The sequence below is a fragment of the Nicotiana tabacum genome, chromosome 22, assembly GCF_000715075.1.
Source record: "Nicotiana tabacum cultivar K326 chromosome 22, ASM71507v2, whole genome shotgun sequence".
Classification (NCBI taxonomy): domain Eukaryota; kingdom Viridiplantae; phylum Streptophyta; class Magnoliopsida; order Solanales; family Solanaceae; genus Nicotiana; species Nicotiana tabacum.
The window spans coordinates 43,572,255-43,598,818 of NC_134101.1; the positions used below are offsets into that span (position 1 = coordinate 43,572,255).

Here is a 26,564-nt window from a genome sequence, read left to right on the forward strand (position 1 = left end):
GTTGACTGATGAGTTGGTTGTAGCCAAGTTCATCTACCAGGTATACTTCGTCTACATCACACGATGAGCTGAGATGGACTCTTCCAACTCCAATTACATTTTCTTTTGATTTGTATCCAAAAGTGACTGATCCACCATCTAGTTTAGTGACAGTTTTGAACAGTCGTTTGTCACATATCATATGTCTGGAACATATGCTATTAAGATACCGTTTCCCTTTTCGATTTTTCTTGCGGTGTTCCTGCAAAAAAACAAAATCACTTGTTTTGAGGTACCCAAGCCTGCTTGGGTCCTGAATAGTTTACTCTGAATATTAGCTTGACTGGAGGCCTTGGGTCGCCAGACCCATCTTCTGTTGTTCTTAAACCTGCAATGGTTAGATGTATGGCTAGATTTTCCACAATAAAAGCAAGAGGGGTTATTGGAATTTTTAGAGATTTTTTCTCCTCTATTTCTAAGCCCGCAATGGTTAGAGGTGTGACCAATTTTGCCACAATAAGTGCATGTAGAGAAATTTCTTATTCTAGATGTGAAATTACGAGGACCTGACTGATTTGATTTGACGGAACTATGACTGGTGGATTTTCGCAATCCATTTAGTTGAAGTTGAAGTTCATTAACTTCATCTTGAAGCATGTGTCTTTCAATTTCACAAATTTCTAATTTCAGTGCCCAGTCTTTTTATTCTCTTTGGATCTTTCGAAGCTCATTTAGAACTTTCTCAATGTCTGCAAGAGCAATATCAATAAATTCTTGAAGTTCATTACAGTTAGGACATGTTGTAAGACGCAACTCACTTGTTCCTTCATTTTCCATGAGATCAAGCTCGCCTGAATCTTCATCACTATCTTCTTTGATGGCCATGAAGCACATGTTGGCAATTTCTTCATGATCAAATTCTTCTTCATCACTCCATGCTCCAAAGGATTTCTTCTTTTGGAAATTTCTGCTTACTTTCTTTTTCAGCTCATGGCATTCAGCTTGAATGTGTCCATGTTTTTCACATTCGTAACATCTTCCACCATTTTTGTCATTTTCATTATTCATCTTCCCTTTTCTGAAATTTGATTTACCTCTTCTGCTATTTCTGTTTTTCCTCATCATGCTTGTTATAACTTTAGAGAGCATGGCTATATTCTCATTTTGTTTTCCTCCTCCTTCTTCTTCTTCTTCTTCTTCATTTTCTGATTCAGCTACAGTTGCTATGAATGGAATTGTCTTATTTTTTTCTTGCTGGACTTGCCTGTCTAAATGTATTTTCTCAAACGTAATTAGAGCACCTTTGAGTTCATCATATGACATCATGTCAAGATCTTGATATTCCACAGCAATAACTTTGGGTTGCCAAATCGTGGGGAGACTTCTTAGAATTTTTCTGACTTGTTCTCCACTTCTGATTGATCTACCAAAGGACTTTAAGTCTCCAAGGATTTTGCTGAACCTAGAGAACATTTCTTCAACTGATTCTCCATCTTTCATTTGAAACAACTCATAATCTCGAACTAGGAGATTAATCCTTGTTTCTTTTACTTTGTTTGTTCCTTCATATGTGACTTCTAACTTGTCCAACATTTCCTTCGCAGTTTCATAGCTAGATATCTTTTTATACTCTTCTGCATTGTACAATATATTTTTTGCCTTGGCATTCACTTGGATAACAACTGCTTGTTCTTCAGTGTATTCATCTCAATCGAGAGGATCAGATGATGCTATAATTTCACCGTCTATATCCTTCTTTGGCGGAATTGGAAGATTTCCCTTTTTGATCACACGTCATACCTTAATGTCATATGACATAGTGTAGGTTTCCATATGAACTTTCCAGTATGAGAAGTGCTGGCCATTGAAGTAAGGAGGTCGTACCTGAGAAGTTCCTTCTTGAAATAGTGCTCCAACGACTGTGTTTGATGCCATGATCTTTTCCTCACTTGCTGTTAAGCAATATTCGTGAGTCCTTGCTCTGATACCAATTGAAAGTACAAGAGGGGGGAGGGAGAGGGGGGTGAATTATAGCCGATTTTAAAACTTAGTTGACTAAGAGAGGAATTAGTCGACTAAACTTCACACCGGGATCAACCGCAACAGAATTAAATTGCACATACAGAAGGTAAAGGAGGCACAACAGTTATTATACTGGTTCAGTACTGGTGTGGTACCTACGTCTAGTTTCCTTAGGTCACAAGGGTTCTCTTAGATCTCCAGTAAGTCTTTACAACAGTGATGATTTTAGTACGTTCACAATGTTTGTACTAAGAACTAGAAAGGTATAGAAACATATGTGAAGTTGCGTAATCTTCCTTGTCCTTCTACTTCTTCTTCTTTTATATTGCTCGATGAGTCTTCTGATTTCTCTTTTCTGGGATCGCACAGCAACAATGATTGGAGGTCTTTCCTTGTGAGGCATAGATTTATAAGAGTGAGACCCAAGGGTAACCTCATGATCTAGCTTCAGAGGTGTGGCCAGATTCATTCTGAGTTTGAAGATTTGGTTCCTCTTATTATCCTTGGTTAGAGCTTCCCTAGATTGCCCTTTGATTTGTTCTCTATCCTTGATTGACTCTCTTTCCTTTCTTGCACGCTTGAGAATCTTTAGCAAGTCTGATTGATTGACTTTTCTTCCTTGTTTTTTGATTGATTGATTTTCTTTCCATTTGATACAGAGTTCGAAGAACATAGCCGTTGGTTTCCTCTGATTTCCTCGTATGATTTTCTTTCCTTTCATTCATTAGCGCTGTTGCGAATCTGCACACAAAGTGAGATGACATTATTCTAGGCTCTTTTGATTATTGATCATTATTAAAATTCTAAACCTAACAATAGCGAGAAAGCTATTGTTATTTCCATATTTTTTGAATTAGTTGAAATATCATAGGTAATTTCAAAGACCTCTGTCCTGGTTTGTTTTATAACACTCGCCTGTCGTATTTCGATATTTTTTAGTGAAAATGGTTTCAAAGGACATTTTTCAATAATATTCCATAATTACCCTTTTAAGCTTGAGGATTGTTTATTCTGGTAAACTAGTCTCAAGTCTTTCTGGTATCTAAACAACATTTAAAACCAATAACACAAAGTCATTGCTTCTGCTAGTCAATCATACATGAATTTACTCTCCTTCTGCTAGTCAAACTTTTAACCCAGTCTTTTGCGAATTGAACGGAGTTTGTTTTTATCATTGTTATATGAAGAAGTCACTGGTTGTTAGCTAATTTTACGCTCATTTTGTTGTTTTCTTGTTGCATGTCCAATTATATAAATAAGAGATGTCCGGAAATCATTCACTTCTTTATCTTTTATGATCTACAAATACTATTTAAATTCTCTTCCCACAATTGCTAAGAAGTAAGTTCAGACGATCTATAGCGCAAAAAATACTACTTCTATGAATGACATTGTTACAGTTCGTTGGGCTGATTTTATTTTCTTTATCAATCAGGTAGAACCGTTGTTCTATCTTGTCCTTTAGTTATTTCAGGTAAACCTAGTTCATAACCAGGATGTTTGAATATATTGAGCAGAATGACAAGTAATACAAAGAGTTACCCGCGAGAAGAAATTGTTACTGATCATATTGTAGTGAGGTTACCTGTGAAATCACTGTAGCGATTCAAATGTGTGTGCAATAGTTGGCGTGATCTTATAAAAAGCTCGAGTTTTATCAGAAAGCACTTTGATAGCGAGAGTATTCGTCCTCGTCTCACGGTTGCCAAGTTCGGTGTTGATTACAATCATGATCCCGAGCCTTTAAGGGCTTTTGATCTCTTCTTTCTCAATGAGAAGATATACGCAGGATGTGTCCCTACCTATCGGAGGATTTATCGTTGCGAAGGTGTTAGTGATTTTAGAGGTATTTATGGTCCAATTGACGGATTATTCTTATTAGAGAAAGGACATTTTGCAGATAATGTTCGGTTTGCTTGGTGGAATCCTGCTACTAAAGAGTGTAGTCTTATTCCTCGTGTCGAATTTGAGCTTCAAGAAAGATTTCAAGACTGCTGCCGTATGGTTGGAATAGATTTAGACAGAGTGAATCAGGACTATAAAGTTGTATGGTTACGAACATTTTGGGACGAAATGACAAACGATCTTTATCCTAAGATTTTTGCTGCTCTGTATTCGTCGAAAAATGACTCCTGGAAATACTTGGAACCTAACTACTCTTACGAATGTCAATTATCTGTGTCCCAAAATTGTACTTATATAAATGGAAAATATCATTGGATGACCAGAAGCAAAGAAATATGCAACAAAGACAATGTGTATAGTGTTCGGACATTTGATTTTGTGACTGAATTGTTTGGGGAAATGACAGGACCGCCAATTCCAGGTGATCACTGGGCGACACTAATGTTACGCGGTGGCTCTCTTGCAGCTGTCTTCTGGTAATATGGCTCAGCCTCAGACATCCTGTTATGATATATGGGCTAGGATTCGAGAGAATAATTGGATCAAAGTTTATACAGTGAATCCTCCTATACCTTCGCATTGGCCTAATGGCATTTGGGAGTATGATAAGTTTATTTATGAACTAACAGAAACTAACAGGATGGTCTTTTATGATCAGACGGTTAAACAAGTTACAAATCTTGGATTTGATCATTTTCAACGTCTAGATTCTGGATTCTGTTGGACTACTGATTATAAGGAGAGCCTAATTCCAATAAAGAGAGAAATACCGACTGAGCAGGATAATGTTGAACACTTCTTCACTAAGTTTTAAACAAGCACGAGATGTGACCGTCTATTTTTGAAGAATAGAAACGGGAATAAAGCTTACGACTGTTTTCTGACTCTTCATATTTGCCTTGGCCTTCCTTCCCTCGTTTAAAGGTCTCTGACTGAAGTCTGAGATGAGCCTAAAGAAGTGAAAAAAGCAAAAGGAAAAATATTAGAATGAGATAGTAAATCTTTAAAGTTCAAGATTTACCAGCTCAGGCCAGAGAACTCTACCTTCTAGACAGAGGACTAATGTCAAGTTTCAGAATAAGACCTGTGCTTGGTGTTTCTTTTTATTTTTGCACTTTTGGAGTGTTCTTTTTCTTTAGTATTCCAGGGAAGTGCCTTGTTAATTTGGAAATTCTGAAATTTGTTAGAACTTTAGAGTTCTTCTATATATATATTGGTTAAATGACAACAAATGGAGGTATATATTCAACTAATTATCAATTAAATTGATATCTAACTAGTGGTATTTGAATGGTTCCGAAATTCAAGGGAGTCAAACGATTTTTCATTTCCCCTAATACTTCACATAATCGATTGCTTCTTTCAATATCTATCTTCCATCAATGGCGCTTGAATTATAATCCTAGAATTTTGATAGTATTTTTCAAATTGCGCTTATAAGCTATTCTTCCTTAACGTACCCTCTATACAGGGGCGGACCTACGTGGAATGTAGAGGGGTCACCGGCACCTGTTAAGCTCGGCAAAAATCCTATATCTATATGTATATATATGTTATATACCTTGAGAAAAGGTTATATACTTTATTAGGCACCCTCATACTCAAAAGCTCGTTTGGGGCACTGGTTGCGTCTGCAGCTTATTGCTGCTCTTATGCTTGGATAATTGGCCCAGCTCCAACAATTCCTTGTAAGCCCAGATTTCTTTTCATTTGGCTTTTTTTCTTTAGTTTCTGGTCCTTTTTTTTTTCTCTTTAGTTTCCCCCCCAAACCCCCTTTCTTTTGATTAAAGCTCCCCCTCAAAAAATCCCAAACTCGAGTCATGACTATGTCAAAAATAATAGTGCCCCGTCACCTCCAAATTCTGGATCCGCCTCTGCATTTATATGTTTATAAGGGTACTGCTAATGAAAATGCATTAACTTAATTTTATCCTAATTATGGTTGCTTGATATCCTACTTGCAAATGAAACCAATCCTAATATGTTAGTTCTTCAGAAGCCTTTAAACGTCGCGTTATATATTCTTCGATAGTTCTATGGCCAACACTTTTGTAATTAATATCTCCTTCAGGGAGCTGAAATCCATCAACATCTGGAATCTGGATATATTTTGTCAAGTGACAACAATTTATAACCACACACGTAACCTATACTATAATTTATTAATATTTATTTCCTTTTGAAAAACTCAACAACATTCAAAAATGTGGTATCCGGTGTTGGAAAGCATGTCAGGCTAATAGAAGGGAAAACATATTTAAAAGAGAAATGCAATAAATTGCACAAGACAAGACAAAATTTACGTGGTTCGGCAATTTTTGCCTACTCCACGGCCATACAAAGAATAACTCTTTATTAATTGAAGAGAAAAAAGAAGTTGAGGGATGATATACAATTGAAGGAAGGGATACCTATTTATAGGCAGAACGTCTGATGAAAGAAAATTTTCAGCAAATGTGAATACGATGAGGACGGCACCGCAAATTGCGCGCCGAATCTTCTTTCACATTTGCAGCCTGCCAACTTTGACTTTTCCGTGTTTTCTTTCTTCCTTTTTTCTCTGTCTTCTTTTACAGTTTTTCTTTTTCCACGTTTTCTTTCTTCTCTTTTTCTTCTTTTACAGCTTTTGTCTTCTTTCTTTTATTTCTTTTACAGTTGGGTTTGTTCCTTTCAATCTCCCCCTCAAACCCATATACAAGAAGAAAGAAAATTTAAAAAAAAAGATTTGCTATTCTCTAGTGGCGCCTTCACATTATCAATCTTGAAGGCTAACTAAGGCGGTGCACAACCTCAGTTTGTCAACACCGACAACTTTGGTTAACATGTCTGATGGATTCTTCGATCATGGTATCTTCTGCAGGGAAAGAGTTCCTTCACTTATCAACTCTTGGATATGATGATACCTCAACTGGATGTGCTTTGATCTTGCATGAAATACTTGATTTTTGGCAAGATGAATTACACTCTGGCCGCTCTTTACCTAGATCTTTAAGAAAATTCTTGAGCCAAATCATCTCTTTTCCAGCTTCTGAGATTGTCATGTACTCTGCTTCAGTGGTAGATAGAGCAACACTTTTCTGAAGTCTAGACATCCAGCTAATAGCAGTACCACCCAAGGTGAACACATAGCCTATGGTACTTTTTCGACTATCCAGATTGCCGCCTAAATTTGCATCAGCAAAACCTTGTAAGATAATATTGCTCTTTTTAAAACAAAATGTCATACCTGAGGTGCCTTTGAGATATCGCAATATCCATTTTACACTTTCCCAATGCTCCTTTCCTGGATCTAACATGTATCTACTGACAACTCCAACTGCATGGGCTATGTCAGGTCTAGTGCAAACCATAGCATACATCGACCTTCCTACTGCTGAAGCATATGGAACTTTGGACATGTACTTTCTTTCTTCATCTGTCTTAGGTGATTGGTCCTTCGACAGATTAAGATAGATTCCGAGTGGAGTGCTTCTGGTCTTTGCATCATGAAGACTGAACCTGCTTAGTACCTTTTGTATGTACTTTTCTTGAGACAATTTTAAGGTTCTTTCATACCTGTTTCTGCTAATCCTCATCCCAAGCATTTGCTTAGCTGGTCCTAAGTCTTTTATTTCAAACTTCTCCTTCAATTGTTGCTTAACCCTGTTGATCTCATTTATGCTAGATCCTACAATTAACATATCATCAACGTACAATAGTAAAATGGTATAGGATTTATCAAGATTTTTGTAACAGCAATGGTCCATCTCACATCGTGTGAAACCATTATTATGCATGAATCCATCAAATTTCTTTTACCATTGTCGGGGTGCTTGTTTCAAATCAGACAAACTCTTCTTCAACTTACACACAAGGTTTTCTTTACCATAAACTTAAAAACCTTCAGGTTGCTTTATGTAGATGTCTTCTTCAAGGTCACCATGTAAGAAAGTAGTTTTAACATCTAGCTACTCCAAATGCAAATTTTCTGCAGCTATGCTACTTAGCACCAATCTGATAGTAGTTAATTTGACTTAGTCAATTCCTTCCTTCTGCTGAAAGCCTTTTACTACTAATCGTGCTTTGTATCTCTCATTACCATCATGCTCTTCCTTGACTCTGTACACCCACTTGTTCTGCAATGCTTTCTTTCCTTTTGGTAACTCTGTAAGTATCCATGTTTTCTTATTTTGAAGAGGATTTATCTTTTCTTTCTTGGCTAGCTTCCACTTATGAGAGTCTATCACATGCATTGCTTCAACAAAATGCTCTGGTTCTCCAGCATCAGTCAAAAGTAAATAGTGAAGAGAAAGAGTTAACCTATCTGGAGCATTTGTGACTCTTTTAGATCTCTTTAATGTAGGTTCAAGAGTAACTGATCCCGAATTTGATTCAAGTCCTGACTCCAGATTTGTTTCTGCATTTGATTCTATCTCTGGTTCCGGTTCTGGTTGTGATCCAGATTCGGCTTCTGGTTCTTCATCTTCAATTTCAGAATCAGTTGTAATCTAGACACTTCATTTTGTGAGATTTCTTCTAACTCAACTATTTCAGATGTCTGTTTGCTGGTGCTGGTTGGTTCTACTTCAAGCTTGTCTTTGTACATCATATTTTTATTAAATGTGACATTCTTGTGTCTTAGGATCTTTCTATTCTGATCATCCCAAAATTGATAACCAAAATTATCATCACCATAGCCAATGAAGAAACATTTCTTGGGCTTAGGATCAAACTTATCTCTATCATTAGAGTTTACATGCACATACACAACACAACCACAAAATTTTCAGATATGAGAGAGTTACCTCCTTTCCTGTCCATACCTCCTCAGAAATTTTAAAATTCAGCAGTACAAAGGGTCCCCTGTTTATGATGTAAGTTGCCGTGTTAACAGCCTCGACCCAAAAATACTTCGGCAATCTAGAATGTATTCTCATACTTCTGGCTCGTTCATTCAGGGTTCTGTTCATCCTCTCAGCAACGCCATTTCGTTCCGGTGTTCCAGGAACTGTCTTGATCATTCTGATCCCATTCTCAGAGCAGAATGCTTTAAACCTTTGACTATCATACTCTCCTCCATTATCAGACTTCAAACATTTAACTATAGACTTGTCTGATTTTCAACTTCAGCTTTCCATCTTTTGAAGGTAACAAACACATCAGATTTATTTTTCAGAAAATAAACCCATACCTTTCTTGTGGAATCATCAATGAAGGTGACATAATAGCGTGAGCCTCCTAGAGAAGATACAGGAGCTGGTCCCCACACATTTGTATGCACTAGTTCCAGCTTTTCTTTCTTTGGTGTCCTTCCCGCCTTTGAGAAACTAACTCTTTTATGTTTTCCGTAAATATAATCTTCGCACAAACCTAATTCAACATGCTTTAGGTTTTGCAACTTTTCTTTTGATGCCAATAACTCCATTCCCTTCTCACTCATATGCCCGAGCCTCTGGTGCCATAATGTTGTATCACGGCTATGATCAATTGTTGCTATAGTATCTCTATGTATTGCAGTTGCATAGAGTGTTCCCTTATTCAAGCCTCGTACCACAACCAAATTTCCTTTGGTTATCTTCCACGATCCTATAACGACCCAACCGGTCGTTTTGAGTATTTTTACTTCGCTCGGTAGTTTACAGGCGTGACTAGTTCCGTATAATATATTTTGATTTGTGTGAATCATCGATTTTGATTTTCAGGTTATTCGGGACTGATTTGGAAGAATGATTCTCAACTAGAGAGCTTTAAATTTGAAAGAGTTGACCAAGTTTGACTTTTTAACATTTGACCTCGGATTGGAATTTTTATGGTTCCGCTAGCTCCGTTGGGTGATTTTAGACTTAGGAGCGCGTCCGGATTGTGATTTGGAGGTCCGTGGTTGAATTTGGCTAGAAATGGCGAAAGTGAAAATTTTGGAAAGTTTGACCGGGAGTGGACTTTTTGATATCGTGGTCGGATTCTAATTCTGAAAGTTGGAGTAGGTCCATAATGTCGAATGTGACTTGTGTGCAAAATTTGAGGACAATCGGACGTGATTTGATAGGTTTCGGCATCGGTTGTGAAAGTTTGAAGTTTCAAAGTTCATTGATTTCGAGTTGAGGTGTGATTCGTCGTTTTGATGTTGTTATGTGTGATTTGAGGCCATGAGTAGGTCCGTGTTATGTTATTGGACTTGTTGATATATTCGGACGGGGTCCCGAGTAGCTCGGGTGAGTATCAGACGAGGTTCGGATCACTTCATTGCATTTTGGATTTTTGCTATAAGCTGCTGGTTCTGGTGTTCCGCACCTGCGACAGGTATTGCGCAGGTGCGATGGTCGCAGAAGCGTTAGTGGAGTCGCAGAAGCGAGAAGAGGCTGGGTGAGGAAGACCGCATAAGCGGATTGTTTTAGCGCACCTGCGTGCGCACAGATGCGAGATTAGAAGCGCAGGTGCGAAAATCTTCGCAGAAGCGGAATTTGATATCCGCAAGTGCGGGGGTTGCTGGGCAAGGCTATTTTCGCAGAAGCAAAGTTTTTACTGCAGAAACGGTGGTCACAGATGCGACGATCTGTCCGCAAATACGAAATCGCTGTGTAGAGTGTTATAAGTTCGAGGGTTGGTCATTTTTATCACATATTGAGCTATGGACTTCGGAATGGAACTATTTTTGGAGCAAATTTCATCATAAGGATTGGGGTAAGTTCTCTCTACTCGGTTTTGATTACATTTCATGAATCCATCTTCGTTTTTAGTAATTGGTTGATGAATTTTATAGAGAAAATTGGGAGTTTTGGCCTAAAGTTTCATAATATGAATTTTTAAGTTTTGAACATCGAATTGGAGTCGGATTTGAGTGAAATTAGTATGGTTGGACTCGTAATTGAATGGGTTGTCGGATTTTGTGAGTTTGGTTGGGTTTCGAGGCGCGGGCTCGGGTGTGATTTTTGGCCGGTTTTGGGCTTTGATTGAGGATTCGATTGTTATCATTTGGAATTGTTTCCTTGGGCTGTATTTGATGTATTTGAGTTGCTTTTGGCTAGTTTTGAGCATTCGGAGGTCGTTACACGCGTGATGGCATCTTTGGAGCATCGTTTGTCTTGCTCGGCATTGGTATTCACTTGTTCGAGGTAAGTAACTCTTCTAATCTTGGAGTTGAGGGTATAAACCCTGAATATACGTGTTATGTGTTTGATTTTGAGGTGACGCACTTGCTAGGTGACGGGCGTGTGTGCATGCACCGTGTGAACTGTGATTTTCGTTATTTCTGTGGTACTATGTAGTTACCTGAACTTGTCTGAAATCATGAAATCTCTACGTACTAGAGTTATCGAGCTGTGATTATGTTAGAAACCATATCTAGGCTACATGCTTATCTTGTTGGGATCCACTGAGGTCATTTCTATTGTTGAGTAATCTGCTTTCATTGCATTACATATTAAGTCATACGCATTCACATGAATATCATATCTCAGTCCCTGTTGTTATTTGTTGATGCATCATATCATTATTTTCGAGCTAGTATCATGATATTGTGAGCCCGAGAAATTGGATAGATTGATGAATCAAGGCTCATATATACAAAACAACCGGCCAGGTCGTTACATTTACCCCCTCTTAAAACAAACGTTCTTCCTAAAACGTGCATAAAGACATACTTGAAGTGACGAAAAAGTAAGGATATCTACTCCGCATGTCGTGCTCGGTGTCCCAGATCGCCTCCTCGACCAGATGACCCCTCCATTGAACCTTCATTGAAGCAATGTTCTTTGACCTAAACTTTCGGACATGTCTGTCCAAGATGGCCACCGCTCCTCATCATAAGTCAAATCCTTGTCCAATTGAACTGAGTTAAAATCTAACACATGGGACGGATCACGATAATACTTCTGGAGCATGGAGACACGGAACACCAGGTGAATTGCTGATAAGCTCGGTGGCAATGGAAGTTTGTAGGCCACCTCACGAACTCTCTTAAGGATCTCAAAAAGACCACATAGGGCTCAACTTGCCCTTTTTCCTGAACCTCATCACACCCTTCATGGGTGAAACCCGCAGCAAAACCCTCTCTCCCACCATAAATGATACAGTATGAGCCCTCCGATCAGTGTAACTCTTCTGTCTAGACTGAGTTGTATGAAGTCAATCCTGAATAAACTTGGCTTTCTCCAAGGCATCCCGAACCAGATCAATGCCCAACAACCTAGCCTCTCCCGGCTCAAACCAACCAACTGGAGAATGACACCGCTTCCCATATACTGCCTCATAAGGAGCCATCTGAATACTCGATTGGTAGTTGTTGTTGTAGGCGAACTCAGCAAGCGGTAGGAACTGGTCCCATGAACCTCCAAACTATAGCATATCCTCCGGTATCTAAATGGTGCGCTCGGACTGCCGGTCTGTTTAGGGGTGAAATGTTGTACTCAACTCAACTCGTGTGCCTAAATCACGCTACACGGCTCTACAGAAATGCGATGTGAACTGCGTTCCTCAATCGAAGATAATGGGCACCGCCATACCATGCAACAATAACAACAACATACCTAGTGTAGTCCCACAAATGGGGTCTGGGGAGGGTAGAGTGTTCGCAGACCTTACCTCTGCCTTTAGAAGGCAGAGAGGCTATTTCCGGTTGACCCTTGGCTCAGGAACACCAGCACACCAAGAAGGCGTACGATTTCCCGGATATAGATCTTAGCCGGGTGCTCTGAAAAATAGGTGAACACCACTAGTATGAAATGTGTCAACTTGGTCAGCCTATCCACAATAACCCATACTGCATCAAATTTCTTCAAAGTCTGTAGGAGCCCAACAACGAAATCTATGGTAATACGCTCCCACTTCCACTCGGGGATCTCAAGTCTCTAAAGCAAACCGCTTGGCCTCTGATACTCGTACTTCACCTGCTGACAGTTCAAGCAACGAGCCACAAACTCCACTATATCTTTCTTCATTCTTTTCCACCAATAGTGTTGCCTCAAATCCTGATACATCTTAGCAGCACCCGGATGAATGGAATACCACGAACTGTGGGCCTCCTCAAGAATCAACTCACGCAAACCATCCACATTGGGCACACATATCCGGCCCTGCATCCGCAACACCCCATCATCTCTAATAAAAACCTCCTTGACATCGTCGTGCTGCACCGTGTCCTTTAGGACAATCAAATGGGGGTCATCATACTGATGCTATCTGATGTGCTCATACAAAGAAGACTAAGAGGCCGAGGGCCTGGTAGTGAGGATAATTATGGGATCGGGCTGCATGCCGCAGCGGGTCATATTGGCTTACTATAGCACGCGAGTTGTCTGTGCAGCACGTGAGTTGTCCGTACGATTCCAGATATTGATATTATGGCACGTGAGTTGTCCGTGCGGATTATAGCGCTTGGGCTGTAGGAGCCCTTCTGGAGTCTGCACCCCCTAGTGAGCGCATGTACCTTCTGAGTGTGAGTGCCGAGTGACGTGTGCTGAGTGACTTGGAGGACGGAGTGAATTGATACTCTAAGAGTATGCATATGATCTTTATCACTGATTTGCATCGCATTTGGCATACATGCATAGAGATGCATTTTTCCTCATGTTGTATAGTATCACGTCATTTATGACTTCTCATACATTTTTACATATGGGCATAGAGAGGCATCTTACACTTGCTATTTGAAAGGAAATATGGAACACCTTGTTTATTGCTGAAAGTATTTTTGGGAAAAATCACAGTTTTCAAACTTACTCGTATTTTGGCTTTTTCGGTAAAAGATTTGGATTTTCACTGAGATACTTGGAAAAGAAATGCCTATTTTTCTAGAATTGAGAACGAACTGAGACTTTTATTTCTGAGATACTCGTTTGTTACTTATACTATGCTGTTATGAACTGTTGCGGAATATTGGTGTTGGACCCGACCTCTTTTTGTTAGCTCGTCACTACTTTCAACCTAAGGTTAAGTTTGTTACTTATTGAGTATATGGGGTCGGTTGTACTCATACTACATTTCTGCACCTTGCATGCAAATGTTGGTTAATGATGTTGCTGTGATCGACGGGAGATGGAATTGAAGATGTACCTGCGTCTCGGTTGTAGTTGCCTCTTGTTCGTGATAGCTTTAGATCTATAAAAATCTGTCAAACAGACTGTATATATTTCATTTCGGCTTTATAAACTCTATTCTTAGAAGCTCATGATTTGTACTACCAGTCCTTGAGAAATGTATAAGATTAAGATATTTCTTTACTTAACTGTCTTATTAAATATTATTGGAATTGGATAGTTGTTAATTGGCTTACCTAGCGGGTTGGGTTAGGTGCCATCATGACTAGTTGGATTTTGGGTCGTGACATGTGGTATCAGAGCTCTAGGTTCATAGGTTCTACAAGTCATGAGCAAGTGTCTAGTAGAGTCTTGCGGATCGGTATGATGACGTCCATACCTATCTTCGAGAGGCTACAAGACATTTAGGATATACTTCCCATCTTTCTTTCCTTATCGTGCGGCATTGATTCAGCTTGAAGCGTAACCCTTTGAATTCCTTCCACGCATTCGTATGCGCACATGAGCGCTCGGTATCAGTTGTGCAACGACGGCTTGTGATTCCATGGTTGAGGTGCGAGATATGATTTTGGCATGCTGATGATGGGCCAGTCTGGAGGACTTGAGGCCGGGTTTTGAATGTAGCTTGAGCACCGAGATTTCAATTGTGTGAGCACGTATTTTTGGGACTTATATATCCGGTGGCGTCCCTATTAGTGGAATTTGTGATTGGATGACTACGTGGTGAGTATGATGTGACTGCGAGATGTGTTCAGATTGTTCGAATGTGACGAGAAGAGTTTACTTGATATGTAGAAAGGACTATGGGGTGTCTGATTTCTGTCTTGATTTGGTGTATGGTCTCGAGTTATGGATGTATTGAGGGATCTCTCATGTTGTTTAGTTGTGGAGTGAAGTAGATTCTCATGTCATATTGATGAGTACAGAATCAAGAAGATTAAGTGATTGCGTAGTAGTCATGACTATGGAAGGATGTAGAGAGATGCCAGTTTGAGGCAAAGCAGGTGGGTTATCCCCTGCGAGGTATCCTGAGGTTGTGTGATCCCTAAGATGTTTTGTAGAGAGTTCCCTTTTACCAGTGAATGATATATATTGCAATTTGAGTTTGGATCGCCTATGGAAGTTGGCTTAACCATCACGAGGATGAACGCGGGATTTGCAGATGATTTGAGGTACTAGATGGTTTGTGTTGCATGAGCGGATGAAGAATTTAATGGAATCTCACTGTGGTATTATGGTAGTAATGGGGTATGGTTATTGTAAGTAGTCAGATGTTTTATTCCACGGCTTTGAGCCAAGTGGGGGAGTCTACTATCAACGAGTTGATTGCACGGTTATGTGTTGTATTGGTTTCGGTTCGAGGTATACTGGTGAATCAGTTATGACTTGCAGAGGTCGAGATCGAGGATGACTCGGGTAAAGGAATTTCTGGATACAAGTTGTATTACACTCTATGGGTATATGAGAAATCATAAAAAATTTGAGTGGTTATTCGCGAAGGATGTAGTGTATATGGAGTAGGAATTTGCTCGGTTGCTTAGGAGTGTGGGTTACTCTTTACTCCCTTGGGTGTTGGTGTGCTAATGGGGCACAAGTCGTTCGGTCCGTTTGGTCGGTTTAATTGAGATTTGAGTAGAGTGGATGACTCTCGAGAATGGTTCTAATAGATTCAAGATTTATATGTAGCGATTTGGAATTTTCAAGATTTGTATATGACTAGAAACTAAGAGTAATATTGGATGGTGTCGAGACTTGTGGCATTTTTATACCATTGTGGATTATGCATTTCAGCATCAAGAAGGTGAAGGAAACAATTTTAGGTTCACATAAGGTCTCTTTAGAGTGTGTGTCACGGTTGTGGTGCTTTGGGGTGCTTAAGAGGGAAGTCAGCGGCTTATGGGCCTTAGGGCGTTGTGTTTTATACTAGGGTCTCTTGTGTGGTAAATTTTGGTAAAGGATCGTAGTGTTCCAACAAGGAAAAGTATCAATTTGAAGGCAATTTGGAAGGGACTTGGAGAAATAGGACAGCGTGGTAGTAGGTTGGATCAGCACAGTAATGGATATAATCGGTTCTTTGGATCTTATGACGTAGCTAGTCTCTATAGGTGTTTCATGGCAATGCTCTTGGGTTTTGGCAACCTGCGTGGATGGGTTGAGTTAGAGAGATTCGGTTCAGATAGCTTGGTTATGTGCAAATGGGTTTCGAAGAGTTCTCAATAGTTTTTACCAAGGTTCGAGGGGTATATTTCCTACTGGCCTGAGGAGCATGTGGTGTATAGTGAATTTCTCCTGGATGAAATCAAATGGAATGATTCTGACTGATCGGGTATATATTCTTCTTGGGACTCAGAGTTGATTATGAGATTCTTGTACTCTTCACAGGATGGCATGGTAGATGCGGTGTTGTGTGGGATTGAGATTTGCATGTGCAAGGTCACAGGTTAGTTTGGAAGGGAATGACATAGATTCATAGGCAGTATGGACGGTTTCAGATGACTAGGTAACCCGATATTACTAATCGGTATGGCCTGATGATAGTATATATATTTCAGAAGGGGCAATGTGTTTTGATTTATGGATACTTCATTGGTATTACGACACTCTCTTGGTTGATCGACTGCTGATATTCAAATTTTGCTAGATGGCACGGAAGAATTTTAGAAGTATTCCTCGTGGGATGATCGTGTATGAGAGATGTGTTAGACATTTGGGCGGTGGAGATAGAATCAGAAATGGTGATTCGTGTGTTCTATGGATTTGGAAATCGAGACCTTTCAGGAGCAGATTATTTCATGGTTGTGGGCTGTGAAGTTGTGGCCAGTGCTAGCTAGATGATAGTGAGTGTTATGATTCAGTCATTGTGGACCTTTGGAGGATTATTTATCTATTTGTGGGTGACCAGAGTCGTTTTGGGGAGAACTGGGGTTCCATTGGTAGGCCCAATTAGGATGTGTATTCTACACCGAGCCGGATTGGTTAGTTTCATACTGCTATTATTGAGGGATGTGCCATTTGGTTATTGTTGAGCTTATTCGTGTTCTGAAAGGATCTGTGAGTTACTCTTTTATGCTACGAGAAGTTGTGATTCGTTGGCTATAAGTACGCCTAGTGCGGTTCTATTTGGGGCTTTATAGCAGAATTTGAGCGAGATGAGTAGTTGGGTATTACATGATTGAGGGCGTATTGATTATGTTCTTTCAGGTTTTGTGTGGCATTGTGTCATCTGCTTCTCCATGGTTATGGTAATGCACTTTGGGTACTTGATGTCGAATTATACGTGGTTATTGATTTTGAGCATGGTGGCTCGAGGTGTCTCATATGGGCAAGTGTCTGGATGGGGTCGCACATTGCGGCAAAGTTATGTTGAGACATGATCCTTCATGTTAGATTCGTGTGTTTTGGTCCTACAGTGTGTGATAGGTTCTTAGCATTGTGTTGTGGTGGTACTTGTCGAGCTTGCGGGACAGTTCTCTCGTCTGAGTCATTTATTTTCCATGATTGAGTATATTTGGAATGTTGCTTATTGGTGCACGGATTGCACGGGGTATGGCTTTAGATTGTATTGATGTGTCATGTTACTAGAGTAGACGTGTTGGATGAGATTAGGTCATTGGACCTAGAATGGATACTATTGGAATAGATTACAGCATGGTTGGAAGGATAATATCGAAAGTCGGCTTAGAAATTTGCTATAGTTCTTGTCGAAGGAGAGGGAGTTTTATGACTAGTTGATCTGATGAATGGTTATGAGTTTCTGCATGTTCCTTTCATCATCGGTAGTGTACGAAGGTTTTAGAATGGAGTCTTGTTTGATATGAGGTTTATTACCGGCATTGGGTTGTTGTGAGCAGCTACTGTGATTAGAAATCATTGCTTCGAGTATCTGTGCTATGTGATATATCATGCGATTGTATCTTGGGTTATGGTTGCGGCTTGGTACAGCTTGTTCATACTTATACAGTATGTAGATGCGAGATTCTGATCTTATAAGAAATTTCGGATGTTAGAAATTGGATTCTAAGGCTTGTGGGCTAGGTTGAATTGAGAAATTCCAATTATGTTGTGTTATCGAACCTATATGGGATAGGGTGACGTGGGATCACACCCGGTACGTGCATGGTAAGGTTATATGGCGGTTTGATAGCTTTGAGAACAACTCTGGACACGTTCGAGGACGAACGTATGTTTAAGTGGGGGAGAATGTAACGACCCAATCGGTCGTTTTGAGCATTTGCACTTCGCTCGGTATTTTACGGGCGTGAGTAGCTCCGTATAATATATTTTGATTTCTGTGAATTGTCGGTTTTGGTTTTCAGGTTATTCGGGACTGATTTGGAAGAATGATTCTCAACTAGGAAGCTTTAAATTTGAAAGAGTTGACCAAATTTGACTTTTTAGCATTTGACCTCGGATTGGAATTTTTATGGTTCCGCTAGCTCTGTTGGGTGATTTTAAACTTAGAAGCGCGTCCGGATTGTGATTTGGAGGTCCGTGGTTGAATTTGGCTCGAAATGGCGAAAGTGAAAATTTTGAAAAATTTGACCGGGAGTTGACTTTTTGATATCGGGGTCGGATTCTGATTCCAGAAGTTGGATCAGGTTCGTAATGTCGAATATGACTTGTGTACAAAATTTGAGGTCAATCGGACGTGATTTGATAGGTTTCAGCATCGGTTGTGGAAGTTTGAAGTTTCAAAGTTCATTGATTTCGAGTTGAGGTGCGATTCGTCGTTTTGATGTTGTTATATGTGATTTGAGGCCTCGAGTAGGCCTGTGTTATGTTATTGAACTTGTTGATATATCCGGATGGGGTCCCGAGTGACTCGGGTGAGTTCGGACGAGATCGGATCATTTCATTGCATTTTGGTTTTTGCTAAGCTGCTGGTTCTGGTGTTCCGCACCTGCGACTGGTATTGCACAGGTGCGATGGTCGCAGAAAAGTTAGTGGAGTCGTAGAAGCGAAAAGAGGATGGGTGAGGAAGACCGCATAAGCGGATTTTTGTAGCGCACCTGCGTGCGCGAAGATGCGAGATTGGAAGCGCAGGTGCGAAAATCTTCGCAGAAGCGGAATTTGATATCCGCAGGTGCGGGGGCTGCTGGGCAAGGCTATTTTCGCAGAAGCGAAGTTTTTACCGCAGAAGCGGTGGTCGCAGATGCGACGATCTGTCCACAAATGTGGAATCGCTAGGCAGAATGTTATAAGTTCGAGGGTTGGTCATTTTTATCACATATTGAGCTATGGACTTCGGAATGGAACAATTTTTGGAGCAAATTTCATCATAAGGATTGGGGTAAGTGTTCTCTACTCGGTTTTGATTACATTTCATGAATCCATCTTAGATTTTAGTAATTGGTTGATGAACGTTATAGAGGAAATTGGGTTTTGTCCTAAAGTTTCATAATATGAATTTTTGAGTTTTGAACATCGAATTGGAGTCGGATTTGAGTGAAACTAGTATGGTTGGACTCGTATTTGAATGGGTTGTCGAATTTTGTGAGTTTGGTTGGGTTCCGAGGTGCGAGCTCCGGTGTGATTTTTGGCCAGTTTTGGGCTTTGATTGAGGATTCGATTGTTATCATTTGGAATTATTTCCTTGGGCTGTATTTGATGTATTTGAATTGCTTTTGGCTAGTTTTGAGCTATTTGGAGGTTGCTACGCGCGTGATGGCATATTTGGAGCATTGTTTGGCTTGCTCGGCATTGGTATTGGCTTGTTCGAGGTAAGTAACTCTTATAATCTTGGAGCTGAGGGTATGAACCCTAAATATACGTGTTATGTGTTTAATTTTGAGGTGACGAGCGTGTGGGCGTGCACCGTGTGAACTGTGATTTTCGTTATTTCTGTGATACTGTGCAGTTACCTGAACTTGTCTGAAATCATGAAATCTCTAAGTACTAGAGTTATCGAGCTGTGATTATGTTAGAAACTATGTCTAGACTACATGTTTATCCCGTTGGGACCCACTGAGGTCATTTCTGTTGTTGAGTAATTTGCTTTCATTGCATTACATACTCAGTCATACGCATTTACATGCATATCATATCTCAGTCTCTGTTATTATTTATTGATGCATCATATCGTTGTTTTAGGGCTAGTATCATGACATTGTGAGCCCGAGAGACTGGAGAGATTGATGACTGAGTGAGGCCGAGGGCCTGGTTGTGAGGATGATTATGGGATAGGGCTGCATGCTGCAGCGAGTCAGATTGGCTTACTATAACACGTGAGTTGTCCGTGAAGCACGTGAGTTGTCCGTGCGATTCCAGATATTGATATTGTGGCACGTGAGTTGTCCGTGCGGATTATAGCGCTTGGGCTGTAGGAGCCCCTCCGGAGTCTGCACACCCCCAGTGAGTGCAGGTACCTACTGAGTGTGAGTGCCGAGTGCCGAGTGCCGAGTGCTGAGTGACTAGGAGGACGGAGTGAATTGATACTCTGAGAGTATGCATATGATCTTTATCATTGATTTGCATCGCATTTGGCATGCACACTTGGCATACATGCATAGAGATGCATTTTTCCTCATATTGTATAGTATCACGTCATTTATGACTTCTCATACATTTTTACATATGGGCATAGAGAGGCATCTTACACTTGCTATCTGAAAGAAAATATGGAATACCTTGTTTATTGTTGAAAGGATTTTTGGGAAAAATCACAGTTTTCAAACTTACATGTATTTTGACTTTTTCGGTAAAAAATTTGGATTTTCACTGAGATACTTGAAAAGAAATGCCTATTTTTCTGGAACTGAGAACGAACTGGGCCTTTTATTTCTGAGATACTCGTTTGTTACTTGTACTATGTTGTTATGAACTGATGTGGAATATTGGTGTTGGACCCGACCCCTTTTTGTTAGCTCGTCACTACTTTCAACCTAAGGTTAAGTTTGTTACGTATTGAGTACATGGGGTCGGTTATACTCATACTGCACTTCTACACCTTGCGTGCAGATGTTGGTTGCTTATGTTGCGGTGTTCGATGGGAGCTGAATTGAAAATGTACATGCGTCCCGGTTGTAGCTGCCTCTTGTTCGTGGTAGCTTTAGATCTATAAAACTCTGTTTATGTACTTTTCAAATAGACTATGTATTTATTTCATTTCCGCTTTGTAAACTCTATTCTTAGAAGCTCATGATTTGTACTACCAGTCCTTGGAGAATGTATAATATTCAGATATTTCTTTACTTAACTGTCTTATTAAATATCATTGGAATTGGATAGTTGTTAATTGGCTTACCTAGCGGGTTGGGTTAGGTACCATCACGACTAGTTGGATTTTGGGTCGTGACAGATCAGTTACTGAATGTTGTTGTATATCCTTCACCGTCAATCTGACCCATAGATATCAGATTTTTTTTAGGCCAGGAACATGTCAAATATTTTGCAATTTCCATAGCGTGCCTTGTGAAGTCTTTATATGAACTTCACCTTTCCCAACAATGTCCAGAGGTTCGCCGTTTGCTAGATAAACCTTCCCGATTTTTCCAGCAATACAATTATGCAATAATTCTTTGCATGATGTAAAGTGAAAGGATGCACCTAAGTCCAGAATCCAAGATTCGACTAGACTGTCTGCACAACAAATTAATGCATCACCGACTTGTTCAGCAATTACATTTGCTGAATTTTATTCCTTCATCTTCTTTGGTTCTCTACATTGGCTACTGTAGTGACCCTTTTTATCGTAATTCCAACAAGTAATGTCTTTGCAATTTTTGGATTGCCCTCTTCTCCTTGACTTTGATCTTCCACGACTATGACTTCGTCCTCTTTGATTGCTTCTCCCCCTACTTTCGGTATTAAAAATAGATCCTGGGGAATCACTTGATTCTCTTCGGCGAATATCTTCACTTAGAACCAAGTCTCTAATATCATTCAATTTGAGTTTGGTATTTCCCGATGAACTGCTAACTGCAGTTACCATTTCAGACCAACTCTCCGGTAGAGATAATAGTAGAACAATGCTATGACTTCATTATCAAATGTTATATTAACAGAACTCAACTGAGTTAATATTATATTAAACCCATTGATATGTTCCTTGACAGATCCACCTTCTGTCATCTTTAAATTGAACAATCGACGCATCAAATAAACTTTATTTGAAGCAGATGGCTTCTCGTACATATTTGATAACACCTTAATCAGGCATGTAATGGTCTTCTCGTTAATGATGTTAAACGCCACATTTCGTGTTAGCGTCAAACGAATCACACTAAGAGCTTGGCGATCTAATAGATCCCAATCCGCTTTGGCCATATTCTCTGATTTTACCTCGGTCAGAGGTAAGTGTAATTTTTTATGGTACAAATAATCCGCTATTTGTATTTTTCAGAATCCAAAATCTTTGCCATTGAACTTGTCAATCTTAACCTTCCTTTCTTACGATGTCATTTTTCACAAAAACATTTATGTGAATAGTGCATGTGAATAGTAACGATGATCAATAGTGTCGCAGTATTCTTGTGAATTGTACCTGCACCAATACCGTACTTTTCCACCAGAATTACACTATCTGTGCTCTAATACCATGTTACGCCCCAAAAAGGACAACACAACCGGCACCCAGTGCCTTCAACTTACACCGAGCGAACCACTTAAACCCATCTACCCATTCATGATTATTTCAAGGTTTGAAGTATCACTTAAATATTTGAAATATCGTCTTGAATCGTTTGGTAAAAGTCTTTGTTTTAACTCAAAATATAAGTAGGCCTTTAGCCAAGATACATAAGTGCGGAATGAACATGAAAGTTTAAGAAAATATATATTAATATCATCTGAATGACTAGACCTCCCCACAGTGTCATCGGAACCTCTATGGACATAATAAAATCACTAGACATAGACCCAACGATAAAATAGCGAGCTTACCAAGTATAGTAGAGAATGCAAAAGACGTCTAGCTCGTGATGTCAACTCCAATTCCACGATATCTGAAATATCAAATAAGTTGCCCCACGTAGGAGGCTGAGCACAATTTCATAGAAATCGTACCCCGTAAGTATTATTGACTCCTTCCGATAAGACTGGAACAATACTTCAGGAATACGTAAAATACATGAAGTAAAATATGTATGGCAATTCATAAAATGAATAACGAAAAGAAATAAACATTAAATGCATTTCAGTAAACTGTAAACCTTTTAATAAACACGTAAACATTTCAATAGGCTATAAATCTTTCAATAGGTTGTAAATCTTTCAATAGGCTATAAATCTTTCAATAGACTGTAAAGCTTTCAATAGGCTATAAATCTTTCAATAGGGAGTTCCAATAGTTATAATAATAATGATAATCAATGTCTATATGTTGACCATCCCTCAGTCAACCTGGACGTCTCACCCGAAGGATATTGACGATAGTAACCATCGCCTGGTCACGAGGCTGCCTCACCCATTATTATGGGATTTTGACGATAGTGCTAGCATAGTAAGGTGTCTCATTAGATAATATATGGTACACAATAAAACGTGTGTTCTGTAGCGATAATAACTATGATCCTCCCAAACAATATTTTCTTTAAATTGTATGACCCATAGGTCCTATAAATATTTTCGATAATTGGCTTCCAAGGCCCATAGTTCAATTCTATATGTTGATAAGGTTCCTTTGACTTCAATAAAATGATAATCTTTTTTAATATATCTCGATAAATTGTAAAATCACAAGATAATGAGTTTCAATATTTGTTACAATCACTTGATCCAAGTAAATGAAAAATTATGATTTAAAGTGCCACTATTCAATAAAAGACAATAAATGACCAACAATACAATTTATGCATGTACGATATCAATCTATAACATTTACAATTTAACTTCATCAATTCAAGTTCAAACAATTAATCATAACTCTTTTTCGGGCTCATAATCGGCATCAAGCCATCCAATATCCTTATTTTCGATTACTCCCACAATTTAATTAACTCCAAAATGTCATTTTAAAGCAAGTATCAACTTAAAGAGATTATTAGAATCATTATTTAACTCAATCCTTATCCCTAGTTATAATTCATCATCCCCTTCCTTAGCTCTTTAATGTCAAGAACACCCATTTTGGGGTTATTTTAATATCAAATTCCCATCACCTTTTAATACTCAATAACATCATTTGAACTTCATAATTGAAGAGGGAGCGGTAGAATAACCTTGTTGTAGAAAAATCTAGCCTTTTCCCTCTTTTGTGTTCTTGAATAATTTCTTTACAAATCTAGGATTTCAATGAGTTGGGTGTTAATACTTATATTAAATGAATGAAATCTACTCAAAATCACCATTTAGTACTCACCTAGAACTTCAATAAATGTGCCGCTATTGCATAGCAGATGAGCTGATACGCTGCTCTTTCTTCTCTAAACAAGAATGGCCCAAAGAAGAATCTTGCCTCCACTTTACAAAATTGAATGGTCTGCGTCCGTCGTCCAGTGGGTATAGTTTTGAGCTTACGAGCTCACTTGCCGTGCTTGATTCCACCATCCTTTTGGATCTGATTTCCCTTATCAGATTATGTGTTACATGTTATTATCTTGATAGCTAAGTGAGGCTTAGTGTTCACACTAAACAGAATAAATATGCCAATTTCTTAACTATCAATTATGTGGGCACCTTAGTGGGCTTGACCATAAATTCTCAACGTGTAAAGCTCAAGACTTCAATCTATTTTAGTGGCTTCACAGTGAAAGTTGGCAATATTTATGCTGGAATGTATTTTATAATACAATGTATTTTACTCCAAATCTCAAGTTTTGATTCATTTGGCCATTTAACTATTTCAAATCACGTCTAATCAATACCATAAATATATTTACATATTTTCATGCACTCTCGTGTGAGTTAGGATACACTTAAAGTCACTATAAACATGTCACTAAAGTTATAATTGGCTCAAATAAACGTCAAAAATTTATGGGGCTTTATATACCAGTTGTTGAGAAGCGTGTTAGGCTAATAAAAGGGAAAAAATATTCAAAAGAGAAAAATAATAAATTGCACAAGACAAGACAAAATTTACGGCAATTTTTACCTACTCTACGGTCACACAAAGAATAACTCAATTGAAGAGGAAGAAGAAGTTGATGAATGATATACAACTGAAGGAGGGGATGCCTATTTATAGGCAGAACGTCTGCTGAAATAAAATTTTCAGCCAATGTGAATACGAAGAGGATGGCACCGCAAATTGCGCATCGAATTCTTTTTTGACATTTGTAGCCTGCCAACTTTGACTTTTCCAAGTTTTCTTTCTTCCCTTTTTCTATCTCTTCTTTTACACCTTTTGTTTTTCCAGGTTTTCTTTCTTCTCTTTTTTTCTTTGTCATCCTTCTACGGTAGGCGGATTCAGAATTTAAATTCTATGAGTTCAACCATCAAGCTTTTTAGCATTACATTATTATATTTTTAAAGTTATGAGTTCATATTTACTATTTATTGTAATTTTAATAAATTTTTACACATAAATTTATACTCCGTAATAAAAGTATTGGGTTCAATTGAACCCGGTGTTAGAGGGCTGGATCCTCCCGTCTACTGCTTTTGTCTTCTTTCTTTTATTTATTTTACAGCAGGGGTTTGTTACTTCCATGTGGTCACTGTAAAAAATATCACAGAAAAGATTTGTTTCAAAAAAAAATTCATTTTCTTCAAGAGGTGCTTGAAAATGACCTTTATTGCTGCAATAATACTTGGTACTAACATTTATTCTCTTATTTCTCTCTACTATTCTACCTCTGCTAGATAGATGTCTTTCACGATCACGATCATGTCTGAGTTCATAAGTTTTATTGCATTGTGACATTTACTTTGGGGAATGGATTTGCATTGTTAACTGTTAGGCTAAACGGCCCACCTCTTAACATGGTGTGATATTGTTCGATTTGTGCCAAACCCGTAAGGTTTATTGACTATGTTCGCACGCCCAACGTTAACATTTATTAGAGATTGTCACATTCATTTTTTCCTTGCTACTGGCGTCCATGTAGTGGAAAAGGCGCTGGGAAAGAGTCATGAAAATGGAGGTGGAGGGTCGGGCCAATTCTAAAATTTTAAAACATAGTTTGAATAAAAAGCCCTAAATCAGATAACTGTCCTGGAATTTACCGGCGGCACTTAGGTAATAAGGTGGTTTAAGTTCCTAAAAGAGGAAATCTATGACTTAGTTCTCTTTGAGCTTGCTTTCTTGTTCATCTTCATAAATAGAGAAGGTTTTAGCTGTGTCTTCAAAAGCAAGAAGGCCTCCAATCCAATGACAAGCAAAAAACGGTTTTTTTATGCCGACAAAGATGTTCTGTTAATCAGTCCTTTTACCCCCATTCTTTTGGGAATTGAATGGAGATTATGTTTTTTTTCATTGCTACAGGAAGAAGTCACTGGTCGTTAGCTAATTTTACGTTCTTTTTGTTGTTTTTCTGTTACATGTCCAATCCCTATATAAAGGTTAATTTTTATAAATCAGAGATGTTCGGACATCATTCATTTCTTTGTCTTTTCTTATCTACATATTCTTAACTCCGTTTTTTGGTCAAATCATAATTGGCCTCTCTGTTTTCTTGTTTGATTTTTCTGTGCAACACTTCTTGATACAAACAGCCACCAACTCTTCTCATCCGCATATAAGGTTAGATTACCAATTTGTTAATT

General features: G+C 38.9%; 1 protein-coding gene and 1 long non-coding RNA gene across 3 annotated transcripts; one reads left to right on the plus strand and one right to left on the minus strand.

Annotated features, from left to right (window-relative positions):
* Positions 1-3,519: 3,519 nt before the first annotated feature.
* Positions 3,520-4,386, plus strand: LOC107830527 (F-box/kelch-repeat protein At3g44120-like). Its single transcript, XM_075242823.1, has 2 exons — positions 3,520-3,581; positions 3,663-4,386. The coding sequence occupies exons 1-2, from the start codon at positions 3,520-3,522 to the stop codon at positions 4,384-4,386; spliced, it is 786 nt and encodes a 261-aa protein (XP_075098924.1).
* A 153-nt stretch (positions 4,387-4,539) lies between these two features.
* On the minus strand, positions 4,540-24,585 carry LOC142176800 (uncharacterized). Of its 2 annotated transcripts, XR_012705605.1 has the most exons (4): positions 24,217-24,585; positions 24,077-24,138; positions 22,800-22,895; positions 4,540-4,856 (listed from the first exon to the last, which is right to left on the minus strand). It is a non-coding gene; the product is annotated as an uncharacterized LOC142176800 (long non-coding RNA). The 2 variants fall into 2 exon arrangements; XR_012705604.1 differs by lacking the exon at positions 24,077-24,138 and having other exon boundaries at positions 24,217-24,580.
* Positions 24,586-26,564: the final 1,979 nt, after the last annotated feature.